At 40.0% G+C, this 21,392-nt stretch overlaps 2 protein-coding genes across 2 annotated transcripts; both read right to left on the bottom strand.

Moving 5' to 3' along the window:
• Positions 1-11,903: 11,903 nt before the first annotated feature.
• LOC149382476 (wall-associated receptor kinase-like 2) lies at positions 11,904-14,365 on the bottom strand. Its single transcript, XM_089601499.1, has 2 exons — positions 13,546-14,365; positions 11,904-13,219 (listed from the first exon to the last, which is right to left on the bottom strand). Exons 1-2 carry the CDS (start codon positions 14,363-14,365, stop codon positions 12,042-12,044), a joined length of 1,998 nt encoding a protein of 665 aa, XP_089457625.1. The 3' UTR covers positions 11,904-12,041.
• A 3,410-nt stretch (positions 14,366-17,775) lies between these two features.
• On the bottom strand, positions 17,776-20,732 carry LOC149382477 (wall-associated receptor kinase-like 9). Its single transcript, XM_089601501.1, has 4 exons — positions 20,712-20,732; positions 20,496-20,574; positions 19,211-20,008; positions 17,776-19,115 (listed from the first exon to the last, which is right to left on the bottom strand). The coding sequence occupies exons 1-4, from the start codon at positions 20,730-20,732 to the stop codon at positions 17,938-17,940; spliced, it is 2,076 nt and encodes a 691-aa protein (XP_089457627.1). The 3' UTR covers positions 17,776-17,937.
• Between the last annotated feature and the right edge of the window lie 660 nt (positions 20,733-21,392).

The raw sequence follows: 21,392 nt of genomic DNA on the forward strand, positions 1-21,392 counted from the left end.
GGTCCTGTCTGGGTTCAGGATCACTCGGCAAGCTATATGTGGATGACCATCTAGGTTGGACAGACTGAAATTGAAGAAGAAAGTTTGACGTCCACGAGGTAATCTGGTAAGGGTCCTTAATTTTTTCGTAGAGCCTTTTTATTCCTAGCATTCCATATAGACCATGAGATACAGAGGAACAAAGAGAAGCTTTCTTGATTAAGAGAATTTTGGACCGAATGTATGACGTCAGCAAATGTAAGATTATAGAACGATTTGAAACTTAGCTTAATGGTAGAGGTTCTCCAAATTTCTTTTGCGAATTTGCAATGAATAAAGATGTGGCCTACTGTTTCCCAAGGTCCAGAGCAAATAGTGCATTTCGGTGATTGAATAATTTTGCGTCTGTAGAGTCCAGTGGCAGTGGGTATAGCGTCGTAATATGCTCACCAAATAAAAGATTTCACCTTTATTGGGAACTGTTACAGAAAGACATAATTGAGTTAAAAAGATAGTTGCGAATATAGATGAAATAATCTTCTTGATCTAATTCCCAATTGGCATGAGAACAAGTAAAGATGATAATTTTAGAGCAAAAAATAAATACAATAAATAATATGATTTCATCAAGTACTAAAGAGTAGAAACAACTGAAGATCTATGTATAAACGTAGATGTTTAAAATTGATGTACCTTGAGTATGCCATAAACTTTTCCACCATAGTTGAGTTGAAGCAGAGTCCGATGCGGATGCCTCTAGAGGTTTATGACTGTCTAGTTTATAACCTGATTTAATTTGATAGTTTCCATCGGTCGTGTAATGCCAAGTTAATTGGTCATTATTATCCCTTAGGCTTAAGGGAATAGCTTGGATTCGTTGGACGTCTAATTCGCTGAATTGGTAACGGAGCATAGACATATTCCATTTCTTTTTCGAGAAACAGCTTGAAATTATATAATTTTATGATCAACTATGAAGCTCATATTATTAAGATTTATTGGCCATAAATATACTCAATGTTCTTGATTTATTACAATTTAATATTTATTTTTTAAAAATTAAAAAAAATACTCAATATTACAATATCTTTTCACCATTACAAATTATACGTTAAAATAGGTGAAAAAAAAATACATGCATGACATCTACATGAGCATACCAGAAATGTCACGTCATGTTTGTGGTTATTTACTTAAGATTTACGAAACGATGTCTACATAACAATCCCAAACATTTAAATTGGTTGGTTAACTGATTTTTTGTTTATTATAAATAAGCATCTTTTTCGCAAACTAAACTTTCATCGGTCACTTTTTTAACGTCAATTATCGAAACAAGTTTAGTTTAAAATCTTTTCAAAAATGCTCATTTTGTACATGTTCATACTATTATGCTCTTGACACTCTGCCTCATGTTGACCGCTCCTTGTCGTGCCTCCCTTCTTTGGTGGCCGGAACTTTGCCATCGGCTCTGGAGACTCATCTCACGTCTTCCGCCCTTGCAACTACTTCTTCACCTTATCTCCGATCGTTGGACGTCCTTCTCCCTCGCCGGAGTCGAATCCAAACTCGATCTTGTCCTACTCAACCTCGAAATCCCGTCCACAATCGATAATGGAGTCCGCATCCTCAACCTCCTCTACCCCGGCGACTTCACCTCCGCGATCGACTCCTCCACAACGGCGTTGGAACTCCTCTTCGTCCCCTAAAGCTCCTCTTTGAATATTGCTTCAAATTCTACTTCTGATTCCTTGAGGTTGTGTCGTGGACGGAAGAGGATGAAGCTAGGATTTTGATCCTCGTCCCTCTTCTCGGCGGCAGAGATGAGGTCGAAGGCCTCACGCAAGACGAGAATGGAACTCCGTAGAGGAGATGATATTTACTTGGATTCATTGACTTGACAGTCCGAGAGCAGTTCACTAACAGGGTAAATCAAATAATGTTTATCCCAAGGTTTAAAATATCGATACCGATACCCATACCGAGGTTCTGATTTTACGGATATATCGAGTATCGACGGATATATCGACGGATATTCTATAACAATTTTAATATCGACTACCGATTATATCGGTGATATATCGATGATATATCGATTATCGACGGATATATCGATAAAAATCCTATAAAAATATATAAAATATATATATAATTTAATGATACATATAACAATTATATTTTAAATAGATATATATATATATATATAACATATCTATATATATTTATATCTATATAGATATATACGTATATTTATATCTATAAATATACGTAATGAATTAATATATAACATTTATTTAGCTAACAATAAAGTTCACCTTATTATGAAATTAATAAAATTAAAAAAATCACTCCATATAAACATATGTAGTTCTATGAATTTTAATAAGAAATAATGAGTCTTAATCTTTCCAAGAACTCAAGTTTAAATTTTGGGCCTGTTTAGAGCTATAAAAATAGGTATTTCAGGAATAACTTTTCTATTTTGGCTGTTGTAGGAATTTGTTTTACATTTAAAAAAATCACTTCATATGTAGTTCTATGAATTTTAATAAGCAATAATGAGTTTTCATCTTCCCAAGAACTCAAGTTTAAATTTTGGGCCTGTTTAGAGCTATGAAAATAGGTATTTCAGGAATAACTTTTCTGTTTTGGCTATTGTAGGAATTTTGTTTTACAAAAACGGTATATCGGGAATAAAACGATATTTTGGCCGTTATATTAGTTTTTTTACCGAGACTTCAAAAAAACCGATATATCGCCGATATATCGCGAGATATCGGCGATATTTAGAACCTTGGTTTATCCCATAGTTTACTTCTTGTTGAATTCAAAAAATCACTTAATTTATTTACTATCCTGTGAAATTCAAGAAAAATTTTAACAGATACATGTGGGATTCAGTATACTTCATGTGAAATTAAAAAAAAATTGTTACCTATTTGGGAAAATTTGAAGAAAAAAAATTAGTCTACTTACTGTGGAATTCAGATAAACTTTTATAACATTCATTAACAATTAAAAAAAAAATGTACTTACAGTTTGAAAGCAGATAAATGTTAAATGGGTTCAATGACAAGAAAAACTCGGATACGGTCTACTTACTATATAATCACTTTAGAGGGATAACAATATTCATATAATAATCTACTCAATTTTTTTAATAATAACAAGGTAGACGAAACATCCAACTGATCAAGGTATTTAGGATTGAAATTTTCAGATAACCGGAAAAGAAATACGAATAGAATCGAGAATCGAAGAAGAAATAAAAAGAGAATCGGAGAATTGCAAGGATAAAAACATCATCAACATTGATAAATAAATATTATAAAAAAATATATCTTCCACATTTATACTCCCAAACGACAAAGATTATACTTTATGCAAAAGAAAAACCCATCGATAAATTACAAGAGTCGAAAGATTGCTAATGGTTGCTGGTATTTAAACCCTTTGGTTCAAACGACCAACTCATAATGGTCGACTCTGCATAATCTTGTGTAGTACTCGTATCATCTATGTCACCGAAAAAGGAGCGAGTCTTCTCCATTTCCAAGATCGTTTGGCTATTCCTGAGTCCTTCCAATACTACAGACACTTGCTTCATCGTCGGCCTCTTCTTCCCGCTCAGCCTCAGACACCTCGCCGTCAGGTCCGCCACGGTGCGAAGATCGCCCTCGTTCATATCTCCGGCGACACGAGGATCTACGATCTCGTAGATCCTGTTACCTTCCTTGGTCAGCGAAATAAAGGTCGAGACCAAGTTCTTTCCGTTGGCCGTCTGGTTGGCGCTCGGGCAAGCGCATCGGATCCGCACGATCACCTCGGTCAGCCCAATCACTATGTTTTCCGGACGGTAGCTAGGGTTCTGGCTGATTAAGGCTTTGCCGGTCTTGAGGCCGCCGTAAGTGGAGATGGAGATGACGTCGTTGGTGTCGTTTCCTCTGATGGAGTAGGAGGAGAAGTGCTGGTAGTAGTTGACCGGGCAGGCGCACGACAGAGGGACCAGGACAAGCCGGTCGGGATCGAGTTTGGCGTCTGGGGACACAACGTTGAGCGAAGCCGTGGCGGAGGAGTCGGCGCCAAGGAGGCATGCGATGGTCGAGACTGTGGCATACAACGGTGGTCTCGGCCTGTACGCCACCAGAGACTCGCATGTCAGCAAGTCGCTTCCGCGGCAGCGGTACCCCTCCAATATGTTGTTGGCGAGGTTTTCATCATTGAACGAGCACGTGTTGTTGAGGTACGCCTGTTGGCACTGGGATGCGTGAAACAACACCACGGTTTGACACAGAATAGTAAGTATATATATTATCTCCATTTTCGTTGTTCAATATATCTTGTAGTGACAAACTCGGTAATGAATCAAGAACACAGACGTAACTTGATCAGTACGCTATCCAAGATCTAACACGCAATCAAATCAAATGCGGAAAAATAAAGAACACGCGATATACCCTGGTTCGGCAATATGCCTACATCCAGCAACGAAGATCAAATCACTATTAGGTTTATCAGATTACACACTCGTTCTCACTTTTCCCCAAATTGTGTTTCCCTTACAATTAGTCTCTCAAAAGTGTTTCCCCAAGTGTTTTTCTAAAATTGAAAATGAGAATGAAGTTACATTAGTCTCTACCTTCATTCTCCTCTATTTAAACAGAAAAATTACACATAAAACGCAACTGTTAATCTCAGCCGTATATAGCTTCCTACGCAAGCAATCGTCTGGTATGATCCAACGGTTGACTTCATCTGTAGATTCCTGTACTCGAGCCTATTGATGAAGCCTTGAGAATGACCTTATAACAATTCTCCACCTCAGTCGAACACACCTTCATCTAGTGACGTGATCTTATTCTCCTGATCCCTAAGGACCAGTCTTCTCCATCTTCTTCCTCATGTTGATCAGCCCCAGACAGTGAGCAAACTTATGTCCAGGAACTGACTTTGTGAGCATGTCTGATGGATTATCTTCAGTGCTGATCTTCTCTATCTTTACTCCACCTGAGTTGATGATGTCCCTCACAAAGTGCATCTTGATGTCAATATGCTTTGACTTCTCATGAAACACTTGATGCTTTGACAAGTGAATTGCTGACTGATTATCACAGTGAACTGTAACTTGCTTCTGATTGAAGCCAAGCTCAGTTACAAGTCCCTTTAGCCAGATTGCTTCCTTCACTGCCTCTGTGACAACAATATACTCAGCTTCAGTAGTTGATAGAGTGACCACTGGCTGGAGATTACTCTTCCAACTTATCACACCACCCCCAATGGTAAACAGATATCCTGTGAGAGATCTTCTGGTATCCAGACTCCTGGCATAGTCTGAGTCTACAAAACCCTCCACCTGAAATTCTGAGGATCTGTTGTTGCAGCCATAGATAATGCCAGTATCATACGACCCTCTAATGTACCTTAGCACCCATTTCACTGCTTGCCAGTGAGCCTTTCCAAGATTGCTCATAAATCTACTGACAAGACTTATAGCATATCCTATGTCAGGTCTTGAACATATCATAGAGTACATCAAGCTTCCTACTGCGCTGGCATAAGGAACAGTGTGCATGTATCTTTTATCTTCATCAGTTTCAGGGCATTGACTCACTGATAGCTTAAAGTGATGAGCTATAGGAGTGTTCACTGGCTTGGCTTCACTCATATCAAACCTTTCCAACACTTTGGCTAGATATCTCATCTGAAATAACCCAAGTCTCCATTTACTTCTGTCTCTCTCAATTTCCATTCCCAGAATCAGTTTAGCAGGACCAAGATCCTTCATCTGGAATCTTTTACTGAGGAGAGTCTTCAGCTTCTGAATCTCTGACTGTTCCTTGTTCACAATCAACATATCATCTACATATAAGAGTAGATATATGTAACCAGCAGTTTTGAGATCCTTGAAGTAGACACACCAATTATACTGACTTCTCACAAAACCATTCTGAGTCATGAAAGTGTCAAACTTGAGGTACCATTGTCTTGGAGACTGTTTAAGGCCATAGAGAGAATTATGCAAAAGACAAACTTTCTCAGTTTTATCACCAATCTCAAAACCTTCAGGCTGTTGCATATAGATTGTCTCATCCAGATCTCCATACAAGAAAGCAGTTTTAACATCCATTTGTTCCAATTCTAAGTCAAACATGGCAACCATGGAGAGAATGATACGGATTGACCTGTGTTTGACCACTGGAGAGTAGATTTCATTGTAGTCAATGCCTTCCTGCTGAGAGAACCCTTTGGCCACCAGTCTGGCTTTGTAGCGTGGCTTTTCAACTCCAGGTATCCCCTCCTTGAGTTTGAAAATCCATCTCGAGCCAACAATCTTCTTGTTCGCTGGTTTATCAACCACAATCCAGGTTTCATTCTCTTTTAAAGACTTTAGCTCCTCTAACATAGCTGATCGCCACTGATCTCTCTTTTCACTGAGACATGCTTGCTTGAAGATTCTTGGTTCATCTTCAAGCAACTCTGACCCAACCAACAAGGCAAAAGCTGTGAGGTCATAGCCAAACCTCTGAGTTGGCTTGTGAGTCCTTCTTGCTCTATCTCTCACAAGATTGTAGTCAGATTGATTTTCTGCAACATCATCATTCACTTGATCTTCAGTGTCATCAAGTTGAGCTTCAACATCTTGAGGTTGATATGCAGCTTCATCTTGATGTTCTTCCTCAGCTCCCTCAAGATGATGTAGATTAACTTCAATGGCCTCCCCAGCTTGATCATTGTGTGGTTGAGGGGCATTTTCTGTTGAGATCTCCACCTGAGCTATGGACTCTGTGCTTGCTTCATCTTCCTCTGCAAGACTGTCTAGATCACCTGGAGATTTTCTATCACAGAAATCATCTTCTCTGAAAGTCACATCTCTGGTGATGATGAACTTTCTGTGACCAGTTTCTAAGCACCATAATCTGTACCCCTTTACCCATTCTGGATAGCCTATGAAAACACATTTCAAAGCTCTAGGATCAAGATTTCCTTGTTTGGTGTGCATATAGGCAGTACACCCAAAGACCTTGAGTTTGCTGTAGTCTGTTTCATGGTTAGACCACATCTGCATAGGAGTCTTCAACTTAATGGCTGTAGAAGGACACCTGTTGATTAGATAAGCTGCAGTTTTAACAGCTTCAGCCCAGAAAGCTTTTGGAAGCCTGGCGTGTATCAGAAGGCACCTCACCCTCTCCATGATAGTCCTGTTAAACCTCTCTGCAAGACCATTTTGTTGAGGAGTGTTGGCAACTGTATGATGCCTCTGAATTCCATTCATTCTGCAGAAGCTATCAAACAGTTCAGAGCAAAATTCTAAACCATTATCTGACCTTAGCTTCTTTACTTTCTTTCCAGTCTGAGTCTCAACCAGAGCCTTCCAAGTTTTGAAGGAATCCAAAGCCTCATTCTTCTGTTTAAGCAGATAGACCCATAGCCTCCTTGAGTAGTCATCCACAATACTCATATAATATTTGCTGCCACCATGAGAAGGAACTTTTGCTGGTCCCAAAAGATCAGTATGGACATAGTCCAAAATAGCCTCTGATCTATGGACTCTCTTGCCAAACTTTGCCCTGCATGCCTTGCCATAGATGCATTCTTCACAGAAGCCTAAAGCAGTGATCTTTTCATCACCAAGAACTCCATGCTTAGCCAGTTCTGTCATACCCTTTTCACTGACATGACCCAACCTCAGATGCCACAACCTGGAATTCTCATCTCTTGAAACAATTGCAGTTTGACCAGTTATTGTTTCTGCAGTAAGGAAGTACAGGCCATTTCGTCGAACACCTTGCAGCACAGCTCTTCCATTCTTGGAAACAGTCAAGATTCCATTTTCACTTGCAAACTTGAACCCTGACTGTTCCAAAACTCCAAGAGAAATCAAATTCCTTTTCAGTTCGGGAATATACCTGACATTTTGAAGGATCTTGACCTTGCCCTGATGATTCTTGAGAGACACGGAACCAGTGCCAACCACAGGACAATGTTTATCATTGCCAAGAAGAACCATGTCATCTGAGTCTGAGTAGTTCTCGAGCCACTCCTTGTTGGGCGTCATATGAAATGAACACCCGCTGTCAAGAATCCACTCGGAACTTGGTCGATCTGTGGTGACCATTAGGGCTTCAGCACTGTCGTAGCCGTCATTCTCAGCAACGGCGGCTTTTCCAGTCTTTGAAGTAGAGGCACCATTTTCTTTCTTCTCCGGACAATCTTTCTTCATGTGGCCTTCTTTGTGACAATTGTAACACTTGTACGTGAAGGGCTTCTCTTGTTCATCAGGCTTCTGCTTTCCCTTCTTCTTCTTCGATGACTTCTTGTCTGGTTGAGCGCGAGCAAGAAGACCTTCAGGTGTAGATTTCTTCTCGCCTCTGGATTGAAGAGCCTTTGCTTTCAATGCCAACTGAACATCCTCTGTGGTGATAGAGGATCGCCCATATTTCATAGCATCGACGAAATTTGCATAATAGGGAGGCAAAGCGTTTAGAATCAAGATCGCTTGGTCTTCATCGGGAGTATCGACTCCGATATTGGCGAGATCAATGATGATTCGGTTGAATTCGTCAAGATAGTCTTCAATCTGCTTGTCTTCTTGAATCTTGAATCCAAAAAGCATTCCCTTGAGATAGATCCGCCTCGACAGAGATTTCTTCATGTACAGGCTCTGAAGCTTCGTCCACACGCCAATGGCGGTTTTTTCCTTAGCGACTTCTCGCAAGACCTTGTCTCCAAGGTACATAACGATCGTGCTGTACGCGAGCTCGTTCATCTCTGCCTTTTCTTCATCCGTGACCGATTCAGCGTGTTCGGCTTCAGAATCGATCGCCTTGGAGATTTTCATCTGTACGAGAATCGCCTTCATTCGCTGTCGCCGCAATGCAAAATCTCCTTTGCCATTGAAGCGCTCGATTTCCATCTTCGTGAGACCCATCGTGTTCAAACAGATTTGATGGTGATGGCTCTGATACCAATTGTAGTGACAAACTCGGTAATGAATCAAGAACACAGACGTAACTTGATCAGTACGCTATCCAAGATCTAACACGCAATCAAATCAAATGCGGAAAAATAAAGAACACGCGATATACCCTGGTTCGGCAATATGCCTACATCCAGCAACGAAGATCAAATCACTATTAGGTTTATCAGATTACACACTCGTCCTCACTTTTCCCCAAATTGTGTTTCCCTTACAATTAGTCTCTCAAAAGTGTTTCCCCAAGTGTTTTTCTAAAACTGAAAATGAGAATGAAATTACATTAGTCTCTACCTTCATTCTCCTCTATTTAAACAGAAAAATTACACATAAAACGCAATTGTTAATCTCAGCCGTAGATAGCTTCCTGCGCAAGCAATCGTCTGGTATGATCCAACGGTTGACTTCATGTGCAGATTCCTGTACTCGAGCCTATTGATGAAGCCTTGAGACTGACCTTATAACATATCTACTTGAATTTAAAGGTGTGAAAAGATTGTTGGGAGTTTTTGTAGTCCAGTACAAAAATCTCATGCTTGGTCGGCCATCGTTATTGACTTGTTTTTTGAGATGTAAAGACAATATGACAAGAAGGTTTTGAAACTCAGTGCTGTTTTCTTATTGACTAAATTAGCCAAAAGTATTCCGGCCTTTCATTTTCTTTCAGTTCCTTCCTCCTGTTTCTGTTTGTTATAGTCTTGACTCTTGACCCTAATTTCCACTCAAGGGAGGAAAGTATAAGTTTGACTAGGGCCTTAGTCAATAAGGAACAGGCAAGATCCTTCTACAAGGGTGTATATAAGGAACTAAATAATCGAAAATTAATCAAATCTTGTAGTCTCTCTAAATTAGTATAATTGGCTTATGCAACACAATTAAAAAATCCATCAACGCGACGTGTAATTGGTTAATGCATGTATATACATACCTATCTTGTAGTAACCATAAATATATAAATAGTGGAGAATAAATATAAACAGCACATCTCTCTTCATATGGTTCATAATTAAATAAATAAATAATAGATATAAAGTTGTGATAAAATATTATAAACACGACAAAAAAAAATTACAAATTTGTGTTGATAGAGTTATAATAAAACAAAGTTGTCATGGATGAGGGATCAACAACGAGTGAAGGCACTCGTTTGGCTTCTCGAAGACGTTTTGGGATAGCGAAAGAGGAGTAGTTTGCGGAGATGACCGAGAAGGGAATACAAAACTATCAATAATAAACCATATCCCAAATACCAGTCACAAACAAACCGTCATGCTATACCATTCGAGAGTCTTGCAGTTTCGAATCTCATAATCAATGCAGCAAAAAAAAAAAAAAAAAAAAAAAAATTATCAACCATAAATCGAACATGGAACTGACGGACATTAAACTATAGCCTTCAAACAACAGACTCACATGTGATGGAAAATTTAACTACCGGGATTCATTTCCGATGGAAAATCGAGTAGAGTTGGACTTTGAACAACAGTGATAACGAAGAGGAAAATCAAACAACATGGATTACTCGGATGAAGAATTAAAGAGTGTTGGAGAATGACACACGGGTGTAAGAAATGCAGATGAAGAAGAAAGAAGCACAAAAAATCAGCGAATATGGCAGAGGAAAAAAACACAGAGATATTAGGAGCTTAAAAATTGAATCCCAGAAAAATGACAATAATCACAACAAAAGGCAGAGAACAAACGTTGAGCTTATATCCATCGATTGATGAGAATTAATATAACATATTATTAAGTCAAACATCCACTAAAATTACTTTTTTTTTTTAATTAAATATAGGGAAATAATTGAAAAACTAAGCGAAATTGGCTAGTTAAAAAAAAAAAAAAAATTGAAACGGTGACTTTTTGAAATCCTAACATTTCAAGTGGCCTAAATCTTATAAATTCTCTAAAATAAATATGCCTAAAATAAATATTTCTCAATGTATCGCCGATATATCGATTCTTTTGAACCTCATCAATAAAGGTTATCGTTTTATAAAATATCGCGATATATAGGCGATTTTTTTTTTATCGCAATATTTGGTTAGTGTTAAATAGCAAAATACCAACCATAATTCAAAAAATATCGTCGACTTCTTACCAGTCCGAAATCGCCAAGAGCTTTGAAAATTTTATACCATTTCACCGATCTTCTTCGTCTCGCCTTCTTCTCCATGGAAAATCGACGAACGCCGAAGGAATCTTATGGCATAACGCCGATAAATCCCGATACATCCACCATGAATGCAGGATAAGGTCCGAAATTTGATTTTGATTGTGGAAATTGAGCAATTGCTTGAGCCTTGAGACATTTTGACCATTTGATCAAACAATTCAGACGTAAAAGCTCTTCATTTCCATATTTGTTTCATCTTTATTAATCAAATTCACTCTATAAAATTAGCCAACCAAAAATCAAAAGGCAACGCATATATGAGGGATTCTTGCCGTTCAAATTTGGTAGAAGAAATAGTTTAACATAAGTAATTGTGGAGTCGAAAACAAATTATCAAGTATAAACCAAAAATGTAACTGAAAAAAACTTACCCCACCATAAAACAATGACCGTCAAATAACACTTGTACAAATGTACCATGTTGTTGCAATTAGAGCTGATAATATTGAGTATAAACAACATCAACGTTGATAAATAAATACTATGAGAAATATATTTTTGATATGTATACTCGATAATGACAAAGATTATATTTTTGACATACGTTACGGGGGTAATACTTTTTAGCGATTATCACATTTAAAAAAAAAATATTCTCTAGATATATAGGATTACAAATATAGTAAAATTGTTATATAATCGACATTTTGTTAATTGTAAGTAAATAGCCATGCATCTTTGTTAACATGGTCAAATTTATATAAATACCCAAAATTATGTAATACACAAAAAATTATATATGAAATGTTTGAATTGACTACATGATGACACATTATCTGAATAGTTATTTGCTTATAATTAACGAAATATTCGTTATATAACAATTCACACATTTGTAGTGTTTGGTTTGATTACGTACAAATCTGTTAAAAATATATATACCGAAACATGACTGATGGTTGCTGGTATTTAATCTCTTGGTTCTAATGACCAACTCGTGAAGGTCGACTCCGCATAATCTTGTGTAGTACCAGTTTCATCAACATCAGCGATGAGGTCCAAGTCACTGAAGAGGGAGCGAGTCTCCTCCATTTCCATGATCGTTTGGCTATTTTTGAGTCCTTCCAACACAGCAGACACTTGCTTCATCGTTGGCCTCTTCTTCCCGCTCAACCTCAGACACCTCACTGCCAACTCAGCCACGGTGCGAAGATCGCCCTCGCTCATATCTTCGGCGACACGAGGGTCTATGATCTCGCTGATCCCGTTACCTTCCTTAGTCAATGAAATAAAGGTCGAGACCAAGTTCTTGCCGTCGTTGTCCCCATAGAAAGAGTAGGGATTTTCCCCGGTGAGCAACTCCACGAGCGTGACGCCGAAGCTGTAAACATCGCTCTTGTCAGTGAACTTGCTTGACTGGAAGTACTCGGGGTCCATATAACCTAGTGTTCCTTGGACTGTCGTGGTCAGATGAGTCTTTTCCTTCGGGACCGGCCTTGAGGTTCCAAAATCAGACACCTTGGCGTTGTACTTGTCATCCAAGAGAATGTTGGTGGACTTGATGTCGCGGTGGAAAATGGGGATTGACGCCGAAGAGTGCATGTAAGACAAAGCCCCTGCCACATCACACGCGATGCTCAACCGATTCTTCCACGACAGCAAAGCTTCGAGCTTCCCACGGATGTGTTGTGAGAGCGTTCCGTTTGGTATGAACTCATAGACAAGAATAGGGGTTTCGGTCTCAAGACAGAAACCGAGAACCTTGACGATGTTGCGGTGGTCAATCCGCGACAGAACGACGACCTCGTTGATGAATTGCTCGATCTGACTCTCGCTGATCCCCTTCGACTTTTTGACGGCCACTACAGTTCCGTCTGGCAACATTCCTTTGTAGACCGCACCAAAACCTCCCTCGCCAAGAAACCTGCTCCGATTATAGTTATCAGTCGCTCTTTGTAGCTCCTCGGCGGAGAAGAGCCTTGCTTTTTCTTCGCTCTCGTTGGTCGATAATTTCTCTTGCAACAAAACCCCTCCGTTTCGCTTGAAGAACTCATGTTTCCTGATTTTTTCCTTCCTTTCTCTCAAAAACTGATATAGCTTGTAACTTGCGAGGACCAAAACTAAAAGTACTAACCCAATGCCAACACCTAATAAGGACACCGAATCAAACCATTGAGCATTCGAATCACACACACATAGGATAAAAAAATTCAGATTCTAAAACCTAAATTCCAATAGGTCAAATTTATCTACATAAAAAGAAATATTTAGAAATGCCTGGATGGAATGAAGGTTTGTCTACAAAATTTAAAGTTGATACAATTTGAAGGATTTTATACCACAAGCAACTTATAAATTTCTTGATTAAAAAAAAAAATTATAAATTTCGAATGATGAAATGAATTAAAAATAATTTTAAATCCATGATACGAAACATCGCACAAATATTTGAATATGTTTTTGTTTTTGGTACCTATAACAGCGACGAACTTGACCGGAATTTTTTTTCCTCTGACGGAAACGCATTCAGATCTTCCAGAGCTCCGTCTCGCGCCGGCCGGACATCTGCAGAAAAACATCCTCCGATTCACAGCACAACTCTCGTCTTTGAGCGGAACCAACAACGGCGTGCCGGGTAAGATCACGCTCTCTTCCGACAACATATTCGCGTCCAACACATCCCGACCGCTCACTCCGAACGCCGCGCCGATCGAAGAAGCCGTGTCGCCGCTCGCGACCGGGAAAGTCAGCAGAGCTCTAACGCCGTTGACCGTCTGGTTGGCGCTCGGGCAGGCGCACCGGATCCGCACGATCACCTCCGACACCAGCGAGATGTTCATGAAATCGTAGCTGGGGTTCTGACTTTCGAGGGCTTTGCAGGTCGTGAGGCCGCCGTAAATCTCGCCGGAGATTATGCGATAAGTGTCTTTGGGTTTGACCGAGTAGGTTGTGAAGTGCTGAAAGTAGCTGACCGGGCAGGCACAAGAGAGAGGGACGAGGATAGGCCGGTCGGGATCGAGGTCGGGGTTGAGCGAGGCCGTGGCGGAGGAGTCGGCGCCGAGGAGCCGCGCGACGGCGGCGGCGGTGGAGTACGACGGCGGTCTCGGCCTGAACGCCACCAGAGACTCGCACGACAGATAGTCGCCGCCGGGGCAGAGGTAACCCTCGGACATGTTGCCGGGGATTGTAGCGTTGAACGAGCACGTGTCGTTGAGGTACGCTTGTTGGCACTGTGATACCCGAAACAACACCACGGTTTGACACAGAATGGTAAGCATATATTTTAGCTCCATTTTTTTGTTGTTGAATACTTCAATTGAAAGGTATGAAAAGATTGTTGGGAGTTTTTGTAGTCCAGTACAAAAACTCTCATGCTTGGGCGGCCATCGTTATTGACTTGTTTCTGGAGAGATAAACGCAATATGACTTGTGTAATTCCACCAAAGGTTCTGAAACTCTCAGCGCTGTTTTCTTATCGACTAAATTAGCGGTTGGTATTAGAAATCAGAGCTTTGTGTTTGTGTTTTGGCAGCTTGCTTGTTTTCTACAGATCTTTGATCTGAGGCTTTTATTAAAGCTTTTATCTTATTTGTTGTTTTACTCTTTCATCCTTACTTAACAATATGTAAGTGAGGGATTTTTTGTCTTTTCGGTATCTTTGTTACTGTTACTCTTTATATATGTTTGTATTATTCTCTTTTGGGATTAATGAGAAAATCAAGTCTTTTCTTTCATTCTCTCCGTCTCATTTTCTCTCCGAAGTCAATCCCCAAATCCCTAGATTCCGATTCAGATCTTGAAATGGTATCAGAGCGACTTTCGCTTCTTTGAGACTGATCGGAAATCCTGTCTATCCTCTTTCTTTATCCTTGATTTGTTATCTGGTTTTCGACAATGTCGACCGAAGAATCATTGATCGGAGAGCAATCGGCGATGGGAAATTTTGCGAGGAAAACTTCGAGCGACGAGGTCATTGATCCCTATTTTTTGCATCATTCAGATTCTTCGGGGATGATCTTGGTTACTCAACCGATGAATGGCGAGAATTATCATTCTTGGAGCCGATCGATGAAGATGACGCTCTCAATCAAGAACAAATTAGGATTCATTGATGGATCAATTGAGAAGCCAGACGGATCGAATCTCAATCTTCTCAATGCCTGGCAAAGGAACAACAACATTATCATCACTTGGATCCTCAATTGTTGCACTAAAGAAATCGCTTCGAGCGTTGTTATCAGCGATTCGGCAACTGACATTTGAAAGGATCACCTGGACAGGGATTATTCTACTCTCCAGCTTCATCCACGCAGTTGAAGGGATTTACAGATGCTGATTGGGGTACGTGCACGGACACAAGACGGTCTATCACCGGATTATGCGTGTTTATTGGAGATAGCCTGGTGGCATGGAAGTCCAAGAAGCAAAGCACGGTGTCAAGGTCATCTGCAGAAGCCGAGTACAGGGCATTAGCTTTTGCCACCAGTGAAGTGCTTTGGTTGCAGCAACTGTTACGTGATCTCCAAGTTACACAACGAGGTCGGACAGTCTTGTTTTGCGATAACCAAGCTGCGGTGTACATTGCCACTAATCCGGTGTTCCATGAACGCACAAAACACATCGAGATTGATCTCTATTTTGTGCGTGATCATGTGCAACGTGGAGAAGTGAAGTCGTTACCAATTCGTTCTCAGCATCAGCTAGTGGACGCATTCACAAAACCTCTTTCAGCCCCGGCGTTGCGTTCTATTATGTCCAAGCTTGCACTCAAGGACATTTTTCGTCCAGCTTGAGGGGGAGTATTAGAAATCAGAGCTTTGTGTTTGTGTTTTGGCAGCTTGCTTGTTTTCTACGGATCTTTGATCTGAGGCTTTTATTAAAGCTTTTATCTTATTTGTTGTTTTACTCTTTTATCCTTACTTAACAATATGTAAGTGAGAGGTTTTTTGTCTTTTCGGTATCTTTGTTACCGTTACTCTTTATATATGTTTGTATTATTCTCTTTTGGGATTAATGAGAAAATCAAGTCTTTTCTTTCATTCTCTCCGTCTCATAATTTTCTCTCCGAAGTCAATCCCCAAATCCCTAGATTCCGATTCAGATCTTGAAAGTTGGAAAGTGTTCAGGCCTTTCATTTTCTTTCAGCCCATTCCTTCTATTTGTTATAGTCTTGAGCCCTAAAAATTTCCACTAAAGGGTTCAAAGTAGAAACTTCTTCCAACAAGTCATGGTTGACTTGGGCCTTAGCCAATGAGGAACAGGCAAGGTACTTCTACAAGGGAGTGTGGAACTAAATAATCGAAGATTAATCAAATCTTATAGTCCCTAAATTAGTATAATTGGTTTATGTAACACGAATCTATATATGCAACACAATTAAAAGTCTAACAACACGATGTGTAATTGGTTTATTTAGATACAAATCTTGTAGTAAACACAAATATATAAATAGTGGAGAATAAATATTAGCACATCTCTCTTCATATGGATCATAATGAATAAATTAAAAAAATAGATATAAAGTTGTGATAAGATATTATATACACAACAAAACAAAAACAAAATTACAAATTTGTCTTGAAAGAATTATAATAAAATAATGTTGTACATGGATAAGGGATCAACAACGAGTGAAGGCACGCGCTTGGCTTCTCGAAGACGTTTTGCGATAGCAAAAGAAGAGTCATTTGTGGAGATGATCGTGAAGGACTCCGAGCATAGATCGCTATAACCGCGACTTTGTGAGGAAGAGAATAAAACATTATTAATAAACCATATCCCAAATTTCAGTCACAAACAAAACCGAATAGACCGAATAAATTGTCATGCAAAAGCATTAGAGTCTTGCAATTTTGAATCTCGTACTCAATCCAGCAAAACAAATAAATCAAAAATCAAAATCATCAACCATAAACCAAACAAGGAACTGACAAACATTAAACTATAGCCTTCAAATAACACACTCTCATGTGATATTAAAATTGAATTATTGGGATCAATTTGTAATGGAAAATCAAATAGAGGTTGACTTCGAACAACAGTGATAACGACGAGGAAAATCGAACATGGATTATTTGGATGAAGAATTAAAATGTTGTGGAGAATGACACATCGGTGTAAGAAAATGCAGACGAAAAAACGCAGAGATATCAAACACACAAGCTTAGAAAATAAATCTCAGAGAAATGACAATAATCACCACAAAAGGTAGAAAATAAACATTGAGCTTATATTCATCGATTAATGAGAATTAATATAGCATATTAATTAGTCAAACATCCATTAAAAAAAATATGCCTAAAATGAAGGATTGAATAAGAAAAAGTAAAGCAGAACAACACATACCATTCTATTTCAGTGGAAAATCAACACCACGTAACATTCAATTTTCAGTGGAAAGTTATTAAAATTTAAAACAAAAGGACGAAAACATAAAACACACAGTATAAACAAAATAACCATCAAATGGCTATTCTTAATATAAAAATGAAAATTTGATCTATTTACCATAGTTTATGTTTGGCATGGTTTACCATGTATTAGACATCAGCGGCCGCTGATGTTTATCATTTTTGTGGTTTATTTGGTCTAAAAATGTCAATAGTCAACACTTAAAATAACTTATATATAGTCTAACAAAATCTTGAGTAACAGAGTTGTACAAATGTATCAGGCTGTTACATTATAGTATTGAATATATACAGCATCGACATTGATAAACACTACGAGACATTTTTTTACAGGTATATTGCATAACGACGAGTATACCTTATATCGACGAGGAACCCAATGATAACTTACAAGCGTAATACCATTTGTCGATGAAAAAATTTACCGAGACATAACCGATGCTTACTGCTAGTACTTAAACCCTTGGTTCTAAGGACCAAGTCATAACGGTCGACTCTGCATAATCTCGTGCGTTTCTAGTATCATCAACATTAGCAGTGAAGTCCAAGTCACCGTAAAAGGAGCGAGTCTCCTCCATTTCCATGATCGTTTGGTTATTCCTGAGTCCATCCAACGCAAGAGACACTTGTTTCATCGTCGGCCTCTTCTTCCCGCTCAGCCTCAGACACCTCGCCGCCAGCTCTGTCACGGTTCGAAGATCGCCCTCGTTCATATCTCCGGCGACACGAGGGTCTACGATCTCGTAGATCCTGTTACCTTCCTTGGTCAGCGAAATAAAGGTCGAAACCAAGTTCTTTCCGTCGTTGTCTCCATAGAAAGAGTAGGGATTTTCCCCGGTGAGCAACTCCACGAGCGTCACGCCGAAGCTGTAAACGTCGCTCTTGTCAGTGAACTGGCTTGATCGGAAGTACTCGGGGTCCATATAGCCCATAGTCCCTTGGACCGCCGTGGTCAAATGGGTCTTTTCCTTCGGGACCGACCTCGAGGTCCCGAAATCGGACACCTTGGCGTTGTACTTGTCGTCCAAGAGCACGTTGGAGGACTTGATGTCGTGGTGGAAAACGGGGATCGAGGCCGATGAGTGCATGTAAGATATAGCCCCTGCCACGTCACACGCGATTTTCAACCGATTCTCCCACGAAAGCGAAGACCCGACTGTCCTACGGATGTGCTGCGAGAGCGTCCCGTTCGAGACGAACTCGTAGACTAGAATAGGGGTTTCGGTCTCGAGACAGAAGCCGAGAAGCTTGACGATGTTGCGGTGGTCGATCCGCGACAGAACGACGACCTCGTTGATGAACTGCTCGATCTGATTCTCGCCGATCCCTTTCGACTTTTTGACGGCCACAACTGCTCCGTCCGGCAACATTCCTTTGTAGACCGTGCCGAAACCTCCTTCGCCAAGAAAGCGACTTTGACTATAGTTATCGGTCGCTCTCTGTAGCTCCTCGGCAGAGAAGAGCCTTGCTTTCTCTTCGCTCGCGTTGGTCGATAGTTTCTCTTGCAGCAAAACCCCTCCGTTTCGCTTGAAGAACCCTTCTTTCCTGATTTTTTCCATCCTTTCCTTCAAGAACCAATATAGCTTGTAACTTGAGAGGAACAAAACCAAAAGTACTAATCCAATCCCAGCACCTGATTACGACATCGAATCATCATTCCATTGAGAGATTAGATACTAAATAGAACAGCACAAATATTATAAGAAGTTTTTGTTTTGTTTTCGGTACCTAAAATAGCAACGAACTTGACTGGAAAGTTTTTCCTACCGACGAGCACGCATTCAGATCCTCCAGAGCTCCGTTTAGCGCCAGCCGGACAGCCGCAGAAGAACATCCTCGGATTCACGGAGCAACTCTCAGCTTTGATCGGAACCAGCAAAGACGTGCCTGCGTTGATCTTGCTCTCTTCTGACAACATGTTCGCGTCCAACACATCCTGACCGCTCACTCCGAACGCCGCCCCAATCGAGGAAGCTGTGTCCCCGCTCCCAACCGCAGATGTCAGCAGAGCTCTTACGCCGTTGGCCGACTGGTTGGCGCTCGGGCAGGCGCATCGGATCCGCACGATCACCTCGGTCAGCCCGGTCGCGATGTTTTCCGGACGGTAGCTAGGGTTCTGGCTGATTATGGCTTTGCAGGTCGTGAGGCCGCCGTAAGTCCGGTTGGAGATGACATCGTAGGTGCTGTTTTCTCCGTTGGGGTAGGAGGTGAAGTACTGGAAGTAGTTGAGCGGGCAGAAGCACGACAGAGGGACCAGGACAGGCCGGTCGGGATCGAGTTTGGCGTCTGGGGACACGGCGTTGAGCGAAGCCGTGGCGGAGGAGTCGGCGGTAAGGAGGCGTGCGATGGTCGAGACTGTGCCATACAGCGGTGGTGTCGGCCTGTACGCCACCAGAGACTCGCATGTCAGCGAGTCGCTTCCGCGGCAGCGGTATCCCTCCGATATGTTGTTGGCGAGGTTTTCATCGTCGAACGAGCACGTGTCGTTGAGGTACGCTTGTTGGCTCTGTGATACCCGAAACAACACTACGGTTTGACACAAAATAGTAAGTATACATATTATCTCCATTTTCGGTGCTGAATATATATATATAAAGCTAAACCCAAATTCACTGTTCATCCAGTGTAAAAACACTGTTGAGCAGTTTTTTAAAATTACAAAAATACCCTTATAATTCTTTTAAAATACAAAAATACCCTTTAATGGTCAAAAATCTAGATTATTCGGATTTCATAGTACTAATGATTTGCTCAGCTACGTCAGCAACAGTAACGTATGCCTAATTAGTTACTAAAAAAATTACAATTTTTTATTGTGCTTAACTTTTCCCAAGTGAAAGACTTTTCATATCGGCTAATGCGAAAAAAAAATGAACTTCTCCAATTCTCTAGAAAAATCAATCCTTTTCGATCCTGAATCCAAGTATATATATTTCTGACAGCTTGACGTTTCGTATCTCGCATTGAGATAGTTTTGAAATGTTCCTAAATATAAAATAAAATACATAAGTACCAGATATTTTTTTTACAAATGCTGCCAGCCTGCCATCCCTGTCATCTTTTGATTTTTCCCGAAGCTCTCTATAAACGTCCTAAAATTGCTATATATATAGCCTTCGGTTCGAAGAACCTCATCTATTCCTCTTATCTTTGATACCTGCAAAATCTAGCATGCAAAGATTAATACTTAACTACCTGCCATCTTCGATACCTGCTAAAAGATTAATACTTTGGTTCCCCATGTCACCATTCCTTAATCTGCAAACAGAAATAGAGAAAATAGGACCTAATCGGTCGCATGCAAAGATCTATTCTAAAGCTCAACTACCCACACCACTTTATTTTGGTACAAACGAAGTTACCAAAATTATGTTCTAATTTTCCCCTATTCTTCTCCCTCTGAATCAAACTTTTTCTTGCCATTAGATTCTCATATGTTCTATTCTCTATTTAAAAAAAAAAAATCAATCAGAAGCCTATTTTGTCAAAGAAAAAGGATAAACATATAGACAAACATTAAAATCAAAGAAAATATATTTAAAAATAAAAACCTACCGATCTTCGACGACAGCGTAGCAAACCCCCCCCCCCCCCCCCCCCCCCCCCCCCCCCACAAAAAAAAAACTAAGCTTCAAAGAGTAAAGATCCACGAGCGAGCTTATGAAGAGACATAAACTAAAATCAAACTGACAAATAGAGGAAAAAAAAAATGAAACCAACGATTCTTCGATGAAAGCATATCAAACAATAGCAAACAAATATGAACTTGATGGAGAAAAATATCTATGACCACAAGCGAGATTAGAGAGAGACTGATATACAGAGAGAGTGAGATAGAAATTTTTTATTTTTTTTAATAAATAAGCAAAAACTCAGAGAGATGTTGTGTTTGGATTTTTTTTTTTATCGG

This window comes from Urtica dioica, chromosome 11 (genome assembly GCF_054948205.1).
Source record: "Urtica dioica subsp. dioica isolate 48M chromosome 11, U.dioica_male_clone48M_v1_H2, whole genome shotgun sequence".
NCBI classification, from domain to species: domain Eukaryota; kingdom Viridiplantae; phylum Streptophyta; class Magnoliopsida; order Rosales; family Urticaceae; genus Urtica; species Urtica dioica.

What these genes read in the sequence shown, in the direction of transcription:
- LOC149382476 (XM_089601499.1), bottom strand. Translation starts at nt 14,365, where the DNA reads ATGGAGCTAAAATATATGCTTACCATTCTGTGTCAAACCGTGGTGTTG. An exon ending in CAAGTTCGTCGCTGTTATAG is followed by an intron (nt 13,220 to 13,545) that starts GTACCAAAAACA and finishes TGTCCTTATTAG; the next exon opens with GTGTTGGCATTGGGTTAGTA.
- LOC149382477 (XM_089601501.1), bottom strand. Translation starts at nt 20,732, where the DNA reads ATGGTGACATGGGGAACCAAA. An exon ending in TGGTGACATGGGGAACCAAA is followed by an intron (nt 20,575 to 20,711) that starts GTATTAATCTTT and finishes TAGCAATTTTAG; the next exon opens with GACGTTTATAGAGAGCTTCG. An exon ending in ATTTGTAAAAAAAATATCTG is followed by an intron (nt 20,009 to 20,495) that starts GTACTTATGTAT and finishes GTCAAACCGTAG; the next exon opens with TGTTGTTTCGGGTATCACAG.